Source organism: Lissotriton helveticus, chromosome 9 (assembly GCF_964261635.1).
Source record: "Lissotriton helveticus chromosome 9, aLisHel1.1, whole genome shotgun sequence".
In the NCBI taxonomy this organism is placed as follows: domain Eukaryota; kingdom Metazoa; phylum Chordata; class Amphibia; order Caudata; family Salamandridae; genus Lissotriton; species Lissotriton helveticus.
Window position 1 is genome coordinate 59529798 of NC_136070.1, and position 17539 is coordinate 59547336.

Here is a 17539-nt window from a genome sequence, read left to right on the forward strand (position 1 = left end):
AGAGGTGATGCAAATAGTGGACATCCGGTATTACGAAATGTCTAACTAAATAGTGACTACACCAAACCCAGTCATGTTGGTTATCAAGCATGTTGAAATCATACCTCAACTCTAATTCCAGTGTTGGAAGTATGATCCCATGTACTGGGGGCTCCATTGAGGTACCCCCTGTACTCCCAGTTACAGCCTTTCAGGGTCTGACAGCAAGCTAGTGCTGCTGATCACAGATGCAATTCTGCCCTCCTGCTGCTGAGCCAAGCTCAAGCTGGGGAAGGTAGAACAATAGGTTTCCAGACACAGGGAGGTGTGACCACCTCCCAGACAGGACTTAGTGTATTAGACTGGGGTGGGGACGCTTATCAGTGCCACCAGGCTACTTTGAAGGGCACATTCGGTGCCCTTCCTGCATACTCCAGTTTGAACCAGTTCAGGGGAGCCTTTGGCTCCCGCTCTGGTGCAAAACTGGATAAAGGACATGGGAGTATCCTCCCCTCTGTCCAGCCCTCCCCTGGGAGGGACCCCAGAGTCATTCCAAACCTTTCCCTAGGGTACTTTTGGGCTTACCTGTAGGTGGCTCTTCGGATTCGTCGAGGGACAAGACTTAAGATTGAAACCACGTCACTCTTTAACTGTCTGGACACTTTGACTTTGCCTGGAATTGAGACTAGATCAAGGAAGACTCCTGCTGTTCCTGGTATCGCTGCTCTGCAAGTCTTCTTTGTTGTCTGTCTGTGCTTCTTCAACAGGCCTGTGGGCATCAAGAACACCCAAAGCAGTCTCCCTTGGAGTGAAGGTGTCACTCCCCTGCATTTGCAGACACCGCTACGAAGCTGACCGGTCTACTACTCCTGACGTCCCACGGAATTCGAAAGGCTCAGCAACACAGGTCATGGTTCTGCAACTCCCTCAAGGCCTGCAATTTTGAGGCCAGTATCCCTCATCGGAACTGCTGGGACCAAACCCCTGTGCACCACGTCGACTTGCCATTGCCAAGGATTGTTGGTTTTGTACTCCAGAGATCATCAGGCTACAAGAAGCTCAAATCTCCAGCATCTCCTCTTGTCAAGTACAGCGTCCTCACTGCATCCTCTGCACCGTGGGCCTTTCTTTTTGGTGAGCTGCTTGGGGTACTCTTGAAACTCCTGTGCTTTTGACATAAGGGTCCTCTTGAGAGTTGTCTTCTGCTCCAGTGGGATCCCCTGCTTTCTTAGGGCCTGCTATGACTCTCCTGCTTGAGTTGAGTCCCTTGAACTTTGCTGGTACCAACGTTGCTTCTTCTTCGTTCTCCAAGCCAGTTGCAGCTGCCAAGGCTTGTTGGTGCTCCCGCCAGACACCAACAAACTGGTTCTTGAATTCCGATGTGGGACAGCTTGTGCACAGTTCCTGGTCTTCCTCAGCATCGCCTGGTCTTTGCAGCTGCAGCAAAAAGGTCACTGTAAACACTTCTGAACCATCCACGTCGGTGGGCATTGCTCTTCTGTGACTCCTGGTTACCTCCGAGTGACATAGACTCTGTTCCCACTGCTTACAGGTTCTTCACTTCAAGAATCCATCCTTGGATTCCAAGAGACTCTTTCACAGTTTTCTCCAGCGGCATCTTTTCGGAAGTCCTCCTTTGTGGTCTATGGCGGTTTCTGACATCACTTTGCATATACCTAGCTTCCCTGGTGTAGGTATCCTGGTTCCTGTGGTATACACGGGTTAGGTGACTCTCCAATCTTCTGTCTTACATGGGGTTTCTTCAGGGTCCACTGGGAAGGGTCCTTCTTCTAAAAAACTGCAACCACAACTTCTCCGTTGACTTCTACTGGACTCACGGCTGTGTTTCCACACTGCACATAGCCTCGTGGAGTTCCTAGGTACTTGCCGTGGGTGGTTCCTTGTGTCCCCAGCTCCTCTGAGTCTCCTGTCCAAGTCCCGGCTTTAGTCACAGTTCGCATTCCACTTTCTTAGTATATAGTTTGGTCTCCCCCTGGAGACCACTGTATTTGGTGCTTACTTACCTTTTTGCAATTGAAGTATTGTTGTGTATTTGTGTTGATATCTCTGGGTAGGAGATATACCAATGTGTTAGTGAGTGTTGTTTAATAAATAGATACACTGTGTGGTTTCTTTTTAATTTAAACTACACTACATGATTAAACTGGTAACATAAACTGCTTAACACTCCTTCAAGATAAACCTGAAGGCTGCTCTCCACAGCCACCACTTTGAGGGCTTTCAATGGTTATCAAAGACCACTAAAATCACCATAAGGGTTGCCTGGATTAGTGCAAGGTGCATAAATAAGTGTGGACTATATTCTAAGCCAGCCTCCTACAGAACTGCTTAGTGTTACGCATGTCTGAGTTTTTGTCATAATGATAAACCAGAATATTAATGATGGTGCAGAGGTGTCCATAGAAGTAGCTAGGGATTTCCAAGCCCCTCATTCTGCTGCATCCCGAAAGAATTGACTTTCTTACAACATGCCTTATTTCTGGTACATTTGCAGGGGATGCTGGCCCTCGTGTTGAACTGCATCGACCGTCTTAATGTTTACAGCAGTGCCGCTCACTTTGCAGAGGTTGCTGGTGATGAGGCCGGACCAGCCTGGAAGGAAATCCTCAACCTCCTGTATGAATTACTCGGTGAGTGTGTTCAAGAAATAAGATGTGCTTTGCCACTATTTGTGAAACTTGCATGGCAGTTGGTTTGTAAGTACTGTGGTATGACTTGCAGAATTCACTGTACCACATTTTAAAAACGGCACTGTGACATTGATTTAAAAAGTGCACCATCTACTATGGTTTCTAAGCTCCTATACCATTGGACCTTTCATAAACTTGGATCATTGAATCATTGATGTCGTCAAGTAGGTAGGCCTAGCTCAATGACAGCAAATGATTAAATCCTCTGGATCTATTAAATATGCCAGTGCTGGAGAACTGTAGTTACAGGTAAGTGACTTGTTCCTTCAACGTGCCATGGCTGGTAAAATGAATAGTGATATGGTATTTAAAAAGCATAGTGCCACAGTTTGTAACTTGGAATACTCTCATAGGTTTGTAAGGTGTATACTGTACCACGGTTTGTAAAACATGGTGTGCCAAGGTTTGTGTGGTGTGCCACGGCATGTGAGGTGCATCGTAGTATGGTTTGTAAAATTTAGTGGAAGTTACTCTGTCAAGGTTTGATGTATTGTGCCATTGGAATAAAACACCTTTTGTAAAATTTGCCGTACCATGATCTGGTTTGTAAGATGTGGTATCGAAAAGGCTTTGTGGCACTTTGCCACGGCGTTGCACCGGCGTTTATCACCTCTTGGTGTCTCTAAAAACAAAGGAGTTCGGTCCCACTTTGTCCAAGGCTTCTGCATATGTACATAGCATCTGAATTCTCGCATACAAGTGGCCTGCAGAAGATGCAGAAATGAGTGCCGATTCTTGAAGCAATAGAGGTTTCTAGTTTTAGGCCCCCCAACAGTGCCTGATCTGTTCTGGCCACTATCCTGGCTGGATAGAGAACCCCTGTGGGGGGAAAGAACTAGTCATTGAATATTAACACTAATCAGCAATATAAAGGGCATGCTACTCAATGAGCTGTTTTCCTTTGTCGCAGTCCTACTTATTCTGTATTACCAGTTGTTTCCAAACTGCATCAAATTATGACAAATCCAATAAAAGATTTTGGAAAGAGGTTTCTCACAACATATTGAGTGGGATCTAACCAAAAATGTTATTATAAGCCATCATATCCTTCGCTTTGCAAGACACACCTGTAGCATTGGTAGTGGTGAAGAGTGATGCTCTCAGATGTGTTTTCTTAGGTGCACTCAGTATATGTCTAAGTTCTCTTCCAGGGGATCCTCATCAATAGTCATAAGCATTAGAATATTACCGCCCATGCGCGGGACCCCGGAAACACTAAATTATATGTGCCCCACATATATATAACCATATATATATAAGCTTATATATATACAAATAAGCAATTGCAGCCAAATAAATATCAGATCTGAATATGCAGCAAAGAATTTCCATTATACATGAAAGAAATGCATTAGAAACAAACATGAGAAACAACAGCAAAGCTTGTTTAGAAACTGTTTTAATGCTCAGAAAACAGTAGACATTCTCATAAACCACTGAAAGCATAGAAAGCTCCCAGGCTGCATTGCAAATCACCAGTCTAAAAAGACTGAACAGCTAACCTGTAGCTGCATAGCAGTAAACTGACACTGTGCCTTTAAGGCACTCCTGACCCCCAGCTTCCCATCATGCCTCAGGGGAGACAGTTAGGTCAGTTGTTCTTTCCGGCTCCTTCTAGAAGGATCCTGGAAACACAGCTCCACTCTTTTTCTGATTTCTGTCAGAAAATTCATTCTTTTTCACAACTTTTATTACTTACTTCGACGTCTTTTGACTCTAGAAGTCAGTAGCTGTCTTTTTTTGGCAGTTTAGGGCATTTTTTGGCTTTGAAAATGCCTTCTCTTTTTGACTCTTGTCCTTCTTGTGGGAAAAAGAAGGCCAAGTCAGACTCACATGAGGTCTGTATTCTCTGTCTTCCTGAGGATCATGATCCCAAGACCTGTCCTCTTTGTCAGACCCTTACCAGCAGGACTTTAAAGGACAGAGCGAAGATTCGCCTATATGGTCTGGCAAGTCAATCTAGAGGTAGGTCCCCTGTGAAGAAGGGATCCAAGAGGCCTAGATCCGCTTCTAGGCACACGTCCTCGCGTCCCTTTGCATCAGCGTCCGGCTCGGCGCTGAGAAAAGACCTTCAAAAGGGATATTCGTCGAAGAAAAGACCGTCGACGGCGGGCTCGCCGTCGAATAAAGGCTCGTTGACGTTGAATATTTGGGATCCTCCGCCGCCCTCGTCAACTAGGCGACGATCGGCGTCGACAGACAAGTCTCCGCGGTCGCCCACCCAACGACGATCAGCGTCGAGGACAAGAGACCCTCCGCCATCGTCAACCAGACGACGATCGGCGTCGAGAACAAGGGACCCTCCGCCGTCGTCAACCCGGCGACGATCGGCGTCGAGAACCCGAGACCCTCCGCCGTCGTCAACCCGGCGACGATCGGCGTCGAGGAGTATCACCCCTCCGCCGTCGTCAACCTGGCGACGATCGGCGTCGAGGAACAGGACTCCTCCGCCATCGTCATCTCGACGACGTTCGGCGTCGAGGGGTAAAGACCTTCCGTCGGCAGGACGCTCGACTTCGAGGGCAGGCTCTCTACGATCATCGTAGTCCCACCAGCGATTGAAGTCGAGTGCACGGACCCCTCCGCCGTCGCCATCACAGCGGCGACCGGCGTCGAGGCGTGGGTCTCCAGCGTCGTCTCGACGGCGCTCGGCGTCGAGGCATAGACGAACCCCTCCGCAGCCTGCTAGAACGTCCAGGAGGCGTTCGACGTCGACGGACAGGCGCCTCGACGTCGAGGGAGCGTTCTCCAGCTCACCGCAGGTCGCCGTCCAGATGACGTTCAACGTCGAGCAGACGGCGGGATCATTGACAGCACAGATCGCCGTCAAGAGCACGCTCGACGTCGAGACATGGCTCGGCGAGGTCGAGAGAGGCTTCAGTGGTGCTGGTAACGGAGTCAGCTTCGCGCCACTCGTCTTCTCATTCCAGAAGCAAATCTGCCTCCCCGAAAGTGGCTGCACGCGCCCAAAAGTCTCCCTCAAGATCCAAAGAGGCCCAGACGGCGGCTAGGTTGTCCCCTAGATGGCAATTGCCGTAGAGTCACTGGCGGGACTCTGGCGCTACCAAACGCATGCAGGAGTATGCCAGCTCTGTGCATCGTTCACCTCTTCAGAGACTGGTTGAGGAGGCAGACAGGGAAAGTCCTCCCAGACGCACATCTCCAGAGAGAAGGGTCGTGAGATCACGTTCTCCGAGGCGAGAGGAACGCGTTGGAAGGTCGCAGGAGCGAAGGCGCAAGGAGCATCAGCGAAGGAGAAGGACACCATCTACCTCCTCTTCTTCCTCCACCCGCTCCTCAAGGAGGAATTACTCTCCCACACTATCGGACAGCCCAATTTCCAGGGTCTCTCCCATAGATGATATAAACACCTATCATGATGTCCTGCAGAGAGGTGCCAAGAAACTCAATATCGAGATGTCAGTCCCGCAAGTCACGACTACGGTGATTTTCGAGACTCTCCAAAAGAAAACGGCATCTCTTCCTCTGCTTCCGTTAGTCCCGGGGATCTTGGACCCCGTCATGGACACTTTTCTGACGCCAGCGACTATAAAAACAGTGGCAGCGCTTCTCCTAAAGAAGTACAAACCGGCTTCATCGGATCCAGTCTTTGTCAGAACGGATCCACCTGCAGACTCCGTGATTGTGCCGGCTGCCAAAAAGACTCATGCGGTCTCCGCCACCTCTTCCGTGCCACCTGACAAAGAGAGCAGATCTCAAGACTCGTGGGGCCGTAGAGCCTGTACATCTGCGGCCTCCTCTCTTAAGGTTTCCAGCGCGGCTGCGCTGCTTGGTCGTTATGATAGAGCTCTCTGGGACTCTTTGGAGCGTTTTAAAGCCAAGCTTCCCAAAGAAGATCGAAAGGATTTCGATGAGATTGTCACGGAGGGTTCCCTGGTGGCTAATCAGATGATTAGTACGGCGGCGGATGGTGCGGTACTCTCTGCCCATTCCTACGCTCATGGAGTATGCGCCAGGAGGTCGGCCTGGTTAAGGCTCACAGGCCTGAAAACTGATGCCCAACAGAGAATCATCAACCTTCCCTTTTCTGGTTCTTCTCTCTTCGGAGCTCACGAAGAAGAAGAGATGACGCGGATGAAAACAGAGTTGGACACTGTTAAAGCGGTTGGTTTAGAGAAGAAGAAAGTATTCAAGCGCCGCTACAAGTCTAACCAACGCAAGGGGCCTCAACAGAGGGTTCAAACCCCTCAGTGGTCCCGAAACAAAGACCCAGAACAAACCTCAGTTTCGAGGAGGGAAGTCTAACCGAGGTAGAGGAGGTCACCAGCAGTTCTCTGCCACGACGAGAGGTGGCAAGTCATGAACAGTGTCTTCCTCTGCCGCAGTTACCCACTCCAGTGGGAGGAAGCGTATCTCAACATCTAGCAGAGTGGGTCAGCATCACAAAAGATCGTTGGGTGCTGAATATACTGAGGAATGGATACGCACTTCGTTTCCGTGCATGTCCACAGGACATTCCACCGAAAAAGTCGCGACCTCATCAGTTACCTCTGCTTCGAAAAGAAGTGAGAGCTCTTTTTCAGAAGTGGTTCGATAGAAGAGGTTGTTCCTTCGCAAAGAAGAAGAGGAGTATACTCCAGGTACTTTCTTGTCCCCAAAAAAGATCAGGAGGGCAAGTTTCGACCTATTCTGGACCTTCGACTTCTAAACAAATTTATAATCAAGGAGAAGTTTCGCATGTTGGCCCTTCACCAAATATGTCCACATCTTCAAGTCGGAGATTGGATGTGTTCGGTGGACCTCCAAGATGCGTACTTCCACATCGCCATTGCAAAGCACCACCGCAAGTACCTGAGGTTTGTGGTCGGCCACAAACACTACCAGTTCAAGGTTCTGCCCTTTGGCCTCAAGTCAGCGCCGAGATTCTTCACCAAGTGTATGGCGGTGGTGGCAGCTTTCCTACACAAAAAAGGACTCTTCGTCTATCCATATCTGGACGACTGGCTGCTGAAAGGTCCAATATCCGCAGCAAGTGAATCAAGACCTTCAAACATGCCTGCGGCACCTACACAAACTTGGCCTCCATGTCAACGAGGACAAGTCAGTGCAGACTCGCACTCAGAGCATCCACTATCTTGGTTCAGTTCTGGACACAAGCGTGGGAAGAGTGTATCCTTCGGAGGAGAGACTGTCCTCAATGCGGCAGAAATGCAAACTTCTGCTCCAGGTACAGTGCCCGACGGTCCGGCAGGTGGCATCTCTGCTCGGATCCATTGCGTCGTGCATTTTCCTCATCCCCCACGCCAGGCTGCGGATGTGTCCCTTGCAGTAGTCTCTAGAGGATAAGTGGGATCAGGCTACAGGTCGATGGGAGGATCGAATATCTCTCTCCCAGGCGGCGAAATCCTCCATTTCCTGGTGGATTCAACAGCGCAATCTGATGGTGGGAGTTCCTTTTCATCAGCCCCTCCCTGTACAATCCATAGTGATGGACGCGTCTCTCCAAGGCTGGCGGGCACACATGGGGCGCCTCCAGATACAGGGGCGGTGGTCGACCAAGGAGCAGTCTTACCACATAAACATGCTGGAGCTTCGAGCAGTCCATCTAGCTCTGAAAGCTTTTCTGCCTGCCATAGAATCGGATTCGGTGCTGGTCCAGACCGACAACACGACGACCATGTTCTACCTGAACAAACAGGATGGAACCCGGTCGCGTCCCCTCTCCCTGGAGTCGCAGGCGATCTGGCACTGGCTGCTCGCCAAGAACCTCACAGTGGTGGCAGTGCACCTGCCAGGCGAGCTAAACATCAAAGCAGACGCACTCAGCAGGCACTTCGAAGACCAGCCAGGCTGGGTGCTGCACGACAAGGTGGTGGCAGACCTCTTCCATCGGTGGGGTCGTCCGGAAATAGACCTTTTCGCAGACGACGTAAACGCAACATGCCACGCCTTTGCGTCCAGATTCCATCGTCCAGGGACACGGGGGAATGCATTGTTGATGGACTAGTCAGGGACCTTTGCTTACACTTTTCCTCCTCTGTCCCTGATCCCGAAGGTGGAGTACAAGCTCCTCAGATCAGTCATGACCAGGATCCTGGTAGCTCCGGATTGGCCACGGCAAGTGTCGGTACTTCCACACAGGAGGTTGCCCTGCAGGCCGGACCTTCTGTCCAAGATGGGGGGGAGGATTCTTCATCCCAACCTTCCCTCCCTGAACTTAACAGCATGGCTCCTGAGGTCCTCCAATACGGACATTTGAATCTGCCTCCTGATTGTATGCATATATTGAGAGAAGCCAAAAGGCCCTCCACAAGAACGTCTTACGCGTTTAAGTGAAGAGGTTTTTTTCTTTGGTGTAGGGAACGTCACCTGGATCCGACCAAGGGCCAGGAGGATGTTATTCTCCCTTACCTCCTACACTTAGCAAGATCTGGTCTTAAGTATGCTTCCATCAGAGTGCATTTGTCTGCCATTACGGCCTATAGGAAGTCTCCTACGCAGCCTTCTTTTTTCCAGATGCAAGTGGTTAAGGACTTCTTACAGGGGTTAAAGAAAGTTTACCCCCCTGTTCGAAGCCCTTCTCCTCCTTGGGAGCTTAATTTGGTATTGTCCAAACTGATGGGTCCCCCATTGGAACCAATACATCGGGCTTCCCTACAACATTTATCCTGGAAGGCCGCCTTTCTGGATGCCATTACATCGCTCGCAGAGTCAGCGAGATCCAGGCACTGTGCACCAATGAGCCTTACACTGTGTTCCATCACAACAGAGTAGTGCTAAGGGCCCATCCTTCTTTTCTCCCTAAGGTGGTGTCTGATTTTCACATCAATCAGTCCATTTCCTTACCAACTTTCTTTCCTAATCCTACATCCCCAGCTGAGCAGGCTCTTCACTCTCTAGACCTCAAGAGGGTACTTAAATTTTACCTTAGTAGTACTAAAGGTATAAGAAAGTCAGACCAGTTATTTGTCAACTATGGCGCCATGAGAACAGGGTTTCCTGCAGCGAAAAGATCCATTTCTAGATGGATTGTATCCTGTATCACCTTGGCTTACCAGCTGGCGAAAAGGCCCTTACCTTTACCTCCCAAAGCGCATTCCACCAGGGGGAAAGCGGCCACAGTGACTTTCTTGCATAACGTCCCTATGTCTGAGATTTGCAAGGCTGCGACCTGGAAATCAGTTCATACCTTTACGAGGCACTACTGCCTAGAATCTGATTCCAGGGCTGATGCTCAAGTAGGCCAGGCCTCTCTGAGGCATCTGTTTGGATAGGGCTCTATCGTACCTGGGGTTTTTTGCCTGAGCGTTCTTATCATGTTTTTTCATGTATTTTCCTTTGCCCGCAGGGAGATGAGGTGAGGCTCGCTATTCTATTCTAATGCTTATGACTATTGATGAGGATCCCCTGGAAGAGAAGGATTAGTTACTTACCTGTAATCTTAGTTCTCTTCCAGGGGTATCCTCATCAAAGTCATGAGCAACCCTCCCGCCTCCCCGGGCAAAGGATTGCTATTTGTTTGGAGATATTGATAGCCTATGTTCCATGGTTTATTCAGTCTCCGCAAAGAACAACTGACCTAACTGTCTCCCCTGAGGCATGATGGGAAGCTGGGGGTCAGGAGTGCCTTAAAGGCACAGTGTCAGTTTACTGCTATGCAGCTACAGGTTAGCTGTTCAGTCTTTTTAGACTGGGTATTTGCAATGCAGCCTGGGAGCTTTCTATGCTTTCAGTGGTTTATGAGAATTTCTACTGTTTTCTGAGCATTAAAACAGTTTCTAAACAATCTTTGCTGTTGTTTTTCATGTTTCTAATGCATTTCTTTCATGTATAATGGAAATTCTTTGCTGCATATTCAGCTCTGATATTTATTTGGCTGCAATTGCTTATTTGTATATATATATATGCTTATATATATATATGGTTATATATATGTGGGGCACATATAATTTAGTGTTTCCGGGGTCCCGCGCATGGGCGGGAATATTCTAATGCTTATGACTTTGATGAGGAAACCCCTGGAAGAGAACTAGGATTACAGGTAAGTAACTAATCCTAACAGGCCACTGGTTAGATTCAATTATCACAACATCCTACATTTCACCAGAGATCTCTGTACTGAAAAATCAAGCCTGAGATTGCTGTTGTGTTATGGTTTCTAACAACCTTGTGCAGGTCTTGGATGTTAGGAGGCAGGTTTGGTATACTAATTTCCCCACCTTTTTTCCTGGCTCCCATGCCGCATCTAATGAGCACCTAAGGACTCTATTAGCTTTGGAATGTTCATAATTAACCAGTCTCATTTTGTTCCAGGTTTCCATTGCTGATGTTTTCTTACTTAGGTGCTCTGGTTGTTGAGCAATTTCAACATGCCAACTTCTCCAGATCCTCCAGAAGGAGGACACCCTCTGAGCGATATGTCTCCGGAGTCTTCAGGAATAGTTCCACTATAGTGCATGGGAGTTTCTTCTTCTACCTTCATAAAGAGCAGATATTATTGAGGGATCCACCTTTTGGAGCTCACCCTCCAGATAATGCTAGTTCTATGGCCATATATTCTCTAAGGTATCCTTGCCTTAAGCCCTGTTGCTTATACGTTCAGTTTATGATTACACAAATCTACATGAGGTTCCCAAGACTTAGGATCACACATTAATGGCTTCATATTCTTATGTCGTAGCAAATACAAACCTCACTGGTGATTACAAGTGTGATGAATCTTTCACTTATTGTCACTCTGACTCAGATAAAGTGAATGAGTGAATTCTGTGAAGATGAAGCAACATCCATTTCACAGGGTAGATATCATAGTTATATATGATGACAGATAAGGCATATAAGGCCCATCTATAAAACTGTAGATGCTACTTAAGCCCCACTTATGAATCAGGCAGAGAGGTATTCCTGATGGGAACATCTGTGTACGATCACAAACACAATGCTCTGGTGTTCCAAGACTATAATTTTCTGGCTAGAGAAATCTATACTGACTTAACAAGTCAGAAACTTTGTCTGTTAAAATCACATGCATATCGAGCAGTGGCTGCATACACAGCCCAGTTCAGCCTGACCCCCCTCTTACAGCAATGGCAGAATATGGAATGACCCCCCACGCTGCTCTACATCTTCCACTCTTCCCTCATACCCTTTCCTCCTTTTCCAGTAAAAGAAGTAACTGGGAAAATGAGAGTGAAATTTTACCCGGAATGGGGAATCCTCATGTGGAAAAGGACCCGGTAATTCCACATCTACATATTATTCCCCATTCCGGGAACATACATTTGTAATTGCAAGATGCAGGGGCTCAATTACTGTCTGGAATCAGTGATTCAGATTACTAGTGGGAATCAGTGATGCTGGGCCTAGCAATTTCAGCACCTCTGCACTGTGCAACTCATTATTAGGGCCTTAAGTCTCTAGCTCTGTGTTTCGTCTTGAATAATAAATGCTCCAATGGAATAGTACAGAAGGATACTATATTACCCTTCTTTTATCGGAAAACAATTCCCGAAGAAGGCCCTTGACAATATGGTATCAATCAGGAATGTTGCTTCAGGGGATCTCCATAAATATTAATAAGCACTGATTTATCCCCCGCTCATGTGAGTGCCTAGAGCACTTCTTGGAAAGTATCTTTCACTGTGTTTCATTTTTGCCATATCTGAGGAATGCCAAGTCTTTCTATGTGACAATAAATACTTTTGCAGCCAATGAAATAGGCTATACTGGCCAATGATATTAATTTACTTAAAAAAACAACCTATTAAAATACAGAAAAGTCACTAGAATTTAGGTGACATAAAAAAAATCATTCAAAAAACTTGGGAGTGGAAAAAAGGGACAAACTGCAGCAATGTTAGATTGAAAGCTGACACGTCGCCTTTAAGGGCTTTCAGCCTTCAAATATCCCGTCATGACCTGTGCATGGTAGTTACCTCCTTTCTTTTTTCTGGCTCCTGGTGGCAGGATTTGTGAGCATTTTAGCTTTTTCCCTTGACAAATATATGTACACCGTGGCCTCTAGTGTTTTTCTGTCATGTTGTGACAGAAAATATTTCACTTTTCTTTGCAAAGTGGCATCTTCATTTGCGAAGTTTCTTGCATGTGGGGTGAAAAAAGGCAAGATCTGATCCCCATGATCTGATATGTTTCATACTTTGCCTTCCAGACAGACATTTCAGAAAGGTTCAATGACTATACGACCTTTTCTAGGCACAACTGTATGGACAAGAAGTAGATTTGCATGTATGGAAAGGAGGAGCTTCTGAGACTCTAGGAGGCTGTGTCAGAAGTAACAGGGATGTTGCATGATGAAGGAGAGGGCTAATTCTCATGAGTGCTCTACCATAAATCTCTGAGGTCTCCCACTGAGGGAATTCCAAAAAGGGGTACCCGCTTCAAAGAAGACGACACTGCTGATTGATGTGGAGGACTCTGATGTTGAAGCAAGGTACAGTGCTAGCTTGTTGACTGCGGAGGACTGGGTCAATGTATTAAAGAAGGAGGCCCTAATTGTTGAAAAGAAAAAAAAAGATTTTCGACTTCGAGAGCAACCACGATGTCAAAGCACCTATCTATGATGAGGCCCACAGAATCTTCCTTTTCAATCAAGAATTCTGCAGAATGGTTAAGGAAGACGAAAGTGAGAAGGTTGCCCACTACAGTGGAGTCAGAATATTCTAGCGTATATTCGTATGGTGGTCATACCAGTCTCTAAAGATCCAGTTGCTCACCTTTCTCCATAATCACATCCTTCATCATCTCTTCCACTCCCTCCTCTACCACCATTGCCTCTGCAACACCAAGTTTCTCCAGGGGCTCTACCACCTCCTACTCTGTATCTCTTCTTCGGTTTGTTCCTTTTGGGTCTCTACTTTTCTCAAGACCACCTGTGGAACTGAGAAGATTCAAGATGCCTCCACCGCCATCCAGGTCTAGTTACAGGTCAAGATCAAGACATCTCTCTCATCATTCAAGACATACTTCCTCTTCTAGGCATTCTTTTAGGCATAAACATCGCTCTACAACACTTCCTTTCTATTCTTGGTCATCAGCATCATCTGACATGAGAAGGTTTTTGCCTCCCTTAATAGATTGACTACCAGCAAGAATCTCCCCAATCGATTAAATAAATTGTTTCTAGGACGTGCTCATCTAAGGAAGAGGTAACAAACAAAATATCCCTCTACCAGCTCCAGAAGCGACCATTTTGGTCATTTTTTATATGCTTCACCAGCATTCATCCATGAGTCACTACTCTCATCAGTCCCAAGCTGTTAGAATCGGCTATGGAATTATTCCTCATTCCAGCCTCAGTTAAAGCTGCACCATCCAGACTTTAAAAAACAAAGAAGCCCACTTCATCAAGATGCTCTTTTCCTTTGTTTAGATTCTCCTTTTGACTCAGTAGAGATGTGAGCAATGAAAACCACTGCTCCTTCGTCTTCGGCTCTACCAAATTTGCTACCATCATGAAGACTGCAAGTGCTTCTGGCTAGACACAACAAATTGTTATGGTACTCTCTCTAGCAATTTGTCAGCGATCTACTGAGGAATCATAAAGAAACCTTCTAAGCAGTTTTGAATGAGAGCCAATCACGTCAGTGCTCATCTATTTTAACTGTACATAGTTATTTTCATGGCCTTGCTTTAATGAGAACTTTTTGGCTAAGACTTAATGGGCCTCAAGCCAGAAGCTCAACAGCCAATCTTAATTTTACCTTTCTACCACAACTTTATTTGGAAGACATAGTGATAAAGAAAATGGCCCGTATGAATATCGAAATGGAAACCTAAGGGCTAGAGGTCTAGAAAATAGGATGGTATGGATAAACACTCCTACAGGCCTAATGACTGGCGATATTACCCACAGAGCGTTCAAGCCCCTCAGTTGCCTCAAGGTCATTAACAACATCGCAGACCTTTTCACCAACAGGGGCACCAACCCAAGGGTAAAAGAGGTCACCAATCAGCTGCTGCTACAGGTAAACCTCCAGCAGGGACAAAACAATGAACCTCTAATTTCTCCACTACTGTTTCCCAATCTAGAAAAGAAGTATAGTGAATGTTATTCAGAATGGCTTGTCTTAGATTCACCCATCCTCCATCAACAACACTGGCAAAGAAGCCTTCCATGCAACAGTTACAGGTGCTTCAGCAAGATGTAAACTATGTAGACTGTTCTTCCTTCCCAGAAAGGCGCATGGGGATTTATCCCTGTTATTTCCTGGTAAAAAAGGACAGCGCAAAGGACAAATTCAGATCTATTCTGGATAAAAAACTGGCAAATAAATGGATATGGAACAAACATTTCAGGATGCTATTACAGAAATCCCTGCTCATCCAGCAGGGGAATTGCTCTATAGATCTTCCACATGCCAAATGCCACGTGCCAGTAGCAAAGAAGCAATGCAAGTTCCTGAGATGTGTGGGTGTCAACAATCATTATCTGTACAAGAGGTTTCCATTTGGCCTCAACTGTGCTCTGAGAACATTCTCGAAGTAAGTAAATAGTATTTTATAAAACGCGCATCTACCAAGATGTCTTAGCCCTAAACATTTCTAAATTTGATTAAATAGTCATATCTACTAAGAATGAGTAAAGAGACAGGTTTTTTAACAGTTTTCTAAAAAAGGCTATATTAGCAGGGAGTTCCACAATTTATAGGCATTTAAATATTAAAGTGCATGGCGTTTACTGCAGTGCATTTCAGTAGACACAAAATCGACATCTATCTATATTGGGACCACTGACTGATCAAGCGATCAACATCAGCATTTCCAGATAAAAGTCTCTGCTCTCATTTGCTTAGCTCTGCACATCAGTCATGAGAAATCAATATCAGCCCCAGTGCAGTTCCTACATTACCTATGAGCAGTTCTGGATTCTTTAAAAACAAAAGTATATCCTTCAGAGGAGAGACTGTTATCAAATCATCTGAAATGTTGCCCTCTGCTGAAAGCAACCAATCCACCAATGAGACAGGTAGTGTCACTACTGAGCTCCGTGGGTTTGTGCATCTTCCTTGTCCTGAATGCTCGCCTCCAGGTGAGACCATTACAGGAATGCCTTGAAGACCAGGGGTGTCAGTTCTGAGGCTAATTGGAGGACAAGATCCTTCTTTCTCCTAAGGTGATCCAGTCTCTCAAGTGTTGGTGTCATCTGGAGAACCTCCTAAGCAGAATTACTTTTCAAGACAATCCATCCCAAACAGTGTTGACCAATGCCTCCCTATGAGGTTGAGGTGCGCACATAGGTCACCGTCAAAAATCAAGGAACCTGGGGGCATATTACTAAGCCTGGCGATATTAGATTATCGCCACTTAAGCGGCGATAATTATATCGCCCTATTAGCAAGCTGTCGCTAGCTGATGTTAGCGACAGCTTTGAGGCGATAGCGAGCGGTTTGGGGCCTGCTTTGCATGTCAGCGATATTTATCGCTAATGACATGCAAAGTGGACGTACCCAACCTGTTAGCGACTAAAAACTGTCGCTAACATCGCTATCGCCTATTATCAACGCAGGCGTAGCGATGGAAATATTTGCGCTAATCGTGAATATCTCCAAAAGCTTACGCCTGCTCAGACCAGATCTTAGCCATTTTATCCAATGGGAGGTGGATATTATGGCTAAGACCCTATTGGCCTTAATGCATGAATATCGCTGTATTCTCAGCGATATTCACGCATTTCGCCGCTATCGCCGGATATTTTATCGCTTTAGAGATAAACGTTGCTAATAGCATGTTTTCTCTGCGATAATATCCAGCGATGCTTGGCGATAAAAAAAACCTCGCTAAGCCCATTTAGCGATAAATATCGCTAGTTGTTGGTAATATGCCCCCCGGTTCTTGAAGGAAATGACATACCACATCAAGCTGCTTGAACTGGAGGCTGTGCACCTGCCCCGGAAGCCTTCCTTTCCTCTATTTTAACTTGAGTGCCTGAATGATTTTAATAGCACTAGAATGGTCCCAGTGTAAAAATTCAGGACGAAAGTTCAAAATCAGGAAAAAAATTCAGGACATAAAATGGGCTATTCATTATACGTTTACCTTATTTCTAGCAGGAAGTAAACCCCTAGCCCTCCCCAACCCTCTGTAAAATTGTCTTGTTAAATCCCATCAAGCTTAGGCAATTAATTAGAAGTGTGTACTTTCAAATGCACTATTTATCACCATGTTTACAAAAAATGTATAGGAGAACGCCCATCCCTCCTGTCTGATATCTAATTGTCTGTCATTCCTTTGTATTCACCAATGATATAGACCGAATGTCTTTTAAAATGAGCGATTCACCACTCATGTCCCAAAATCATCGGTAGAAAAACCTGCATATTTATGTAACGGTCCCTTTAAAAGTTGTATACCAATTTCCCCTGTTCTTTTGTCCCAGTTTGCCTTAAAATGCATGGCCTACCACATTAACTGAAATGTAGCACCATACTACTAAAAGAACATATAGTTAAGTGAGATTGAGACTTACATCTTTTTTTTTTAATTGATGGTAATTGGTTCCATTAAGACCCTGCTGTGAGGGTAGAGATTTGGTTGCACCAACTCGGGGTGGGGCTATTGCAGGCCTTTAAGAACACAGCGGGTGCACACGCTGCCCCCTGCTGTGAGAGTTAAAGAACTCTCAGGCTGTCTGCAGGGGGACATCTCGTTCTAATGGCCGAAATTACGGACAAAAGGTGTCAGTGAAAGAATTCCTCACGGACAACGGACAAGAGGCCCAATAACGGGCGGTCCGTGAAATTTACAGTCGGTTGGTCACCCTATTTGAGTAGTTTTTCATCATGCATAAGAGGGAGGCAGGTTTTCCACTCGCCCAATATTTCTCAGAAGTGTTCCCTGCTATCAACATTCCGCACTGAGAATCCTCCATG

General features: G+C 46.3%; 1 protein-coding gene across 1 annotated transcript in view; it reads left to right on the forward strand.

Annotated features, from left to right (window-relative positions):
- The window catches only part of RYR3 (ryanodine receptor 3), a 1933484-nt gene that overhangs the window by 648008 nt on the left and 1267937 nt on the right, over positions 1-17539 (forward strand). Inside the window, exon 14 of the mRNA XM_078661960.1 lies at positions 2495-2630. Coding sequence (XP_078518086.1) covers positions 2495-2630 — 136 coding nt within the window. The remainder of the gene's footprint in view (positions 1-2494; positions 2631-17539) is intronic.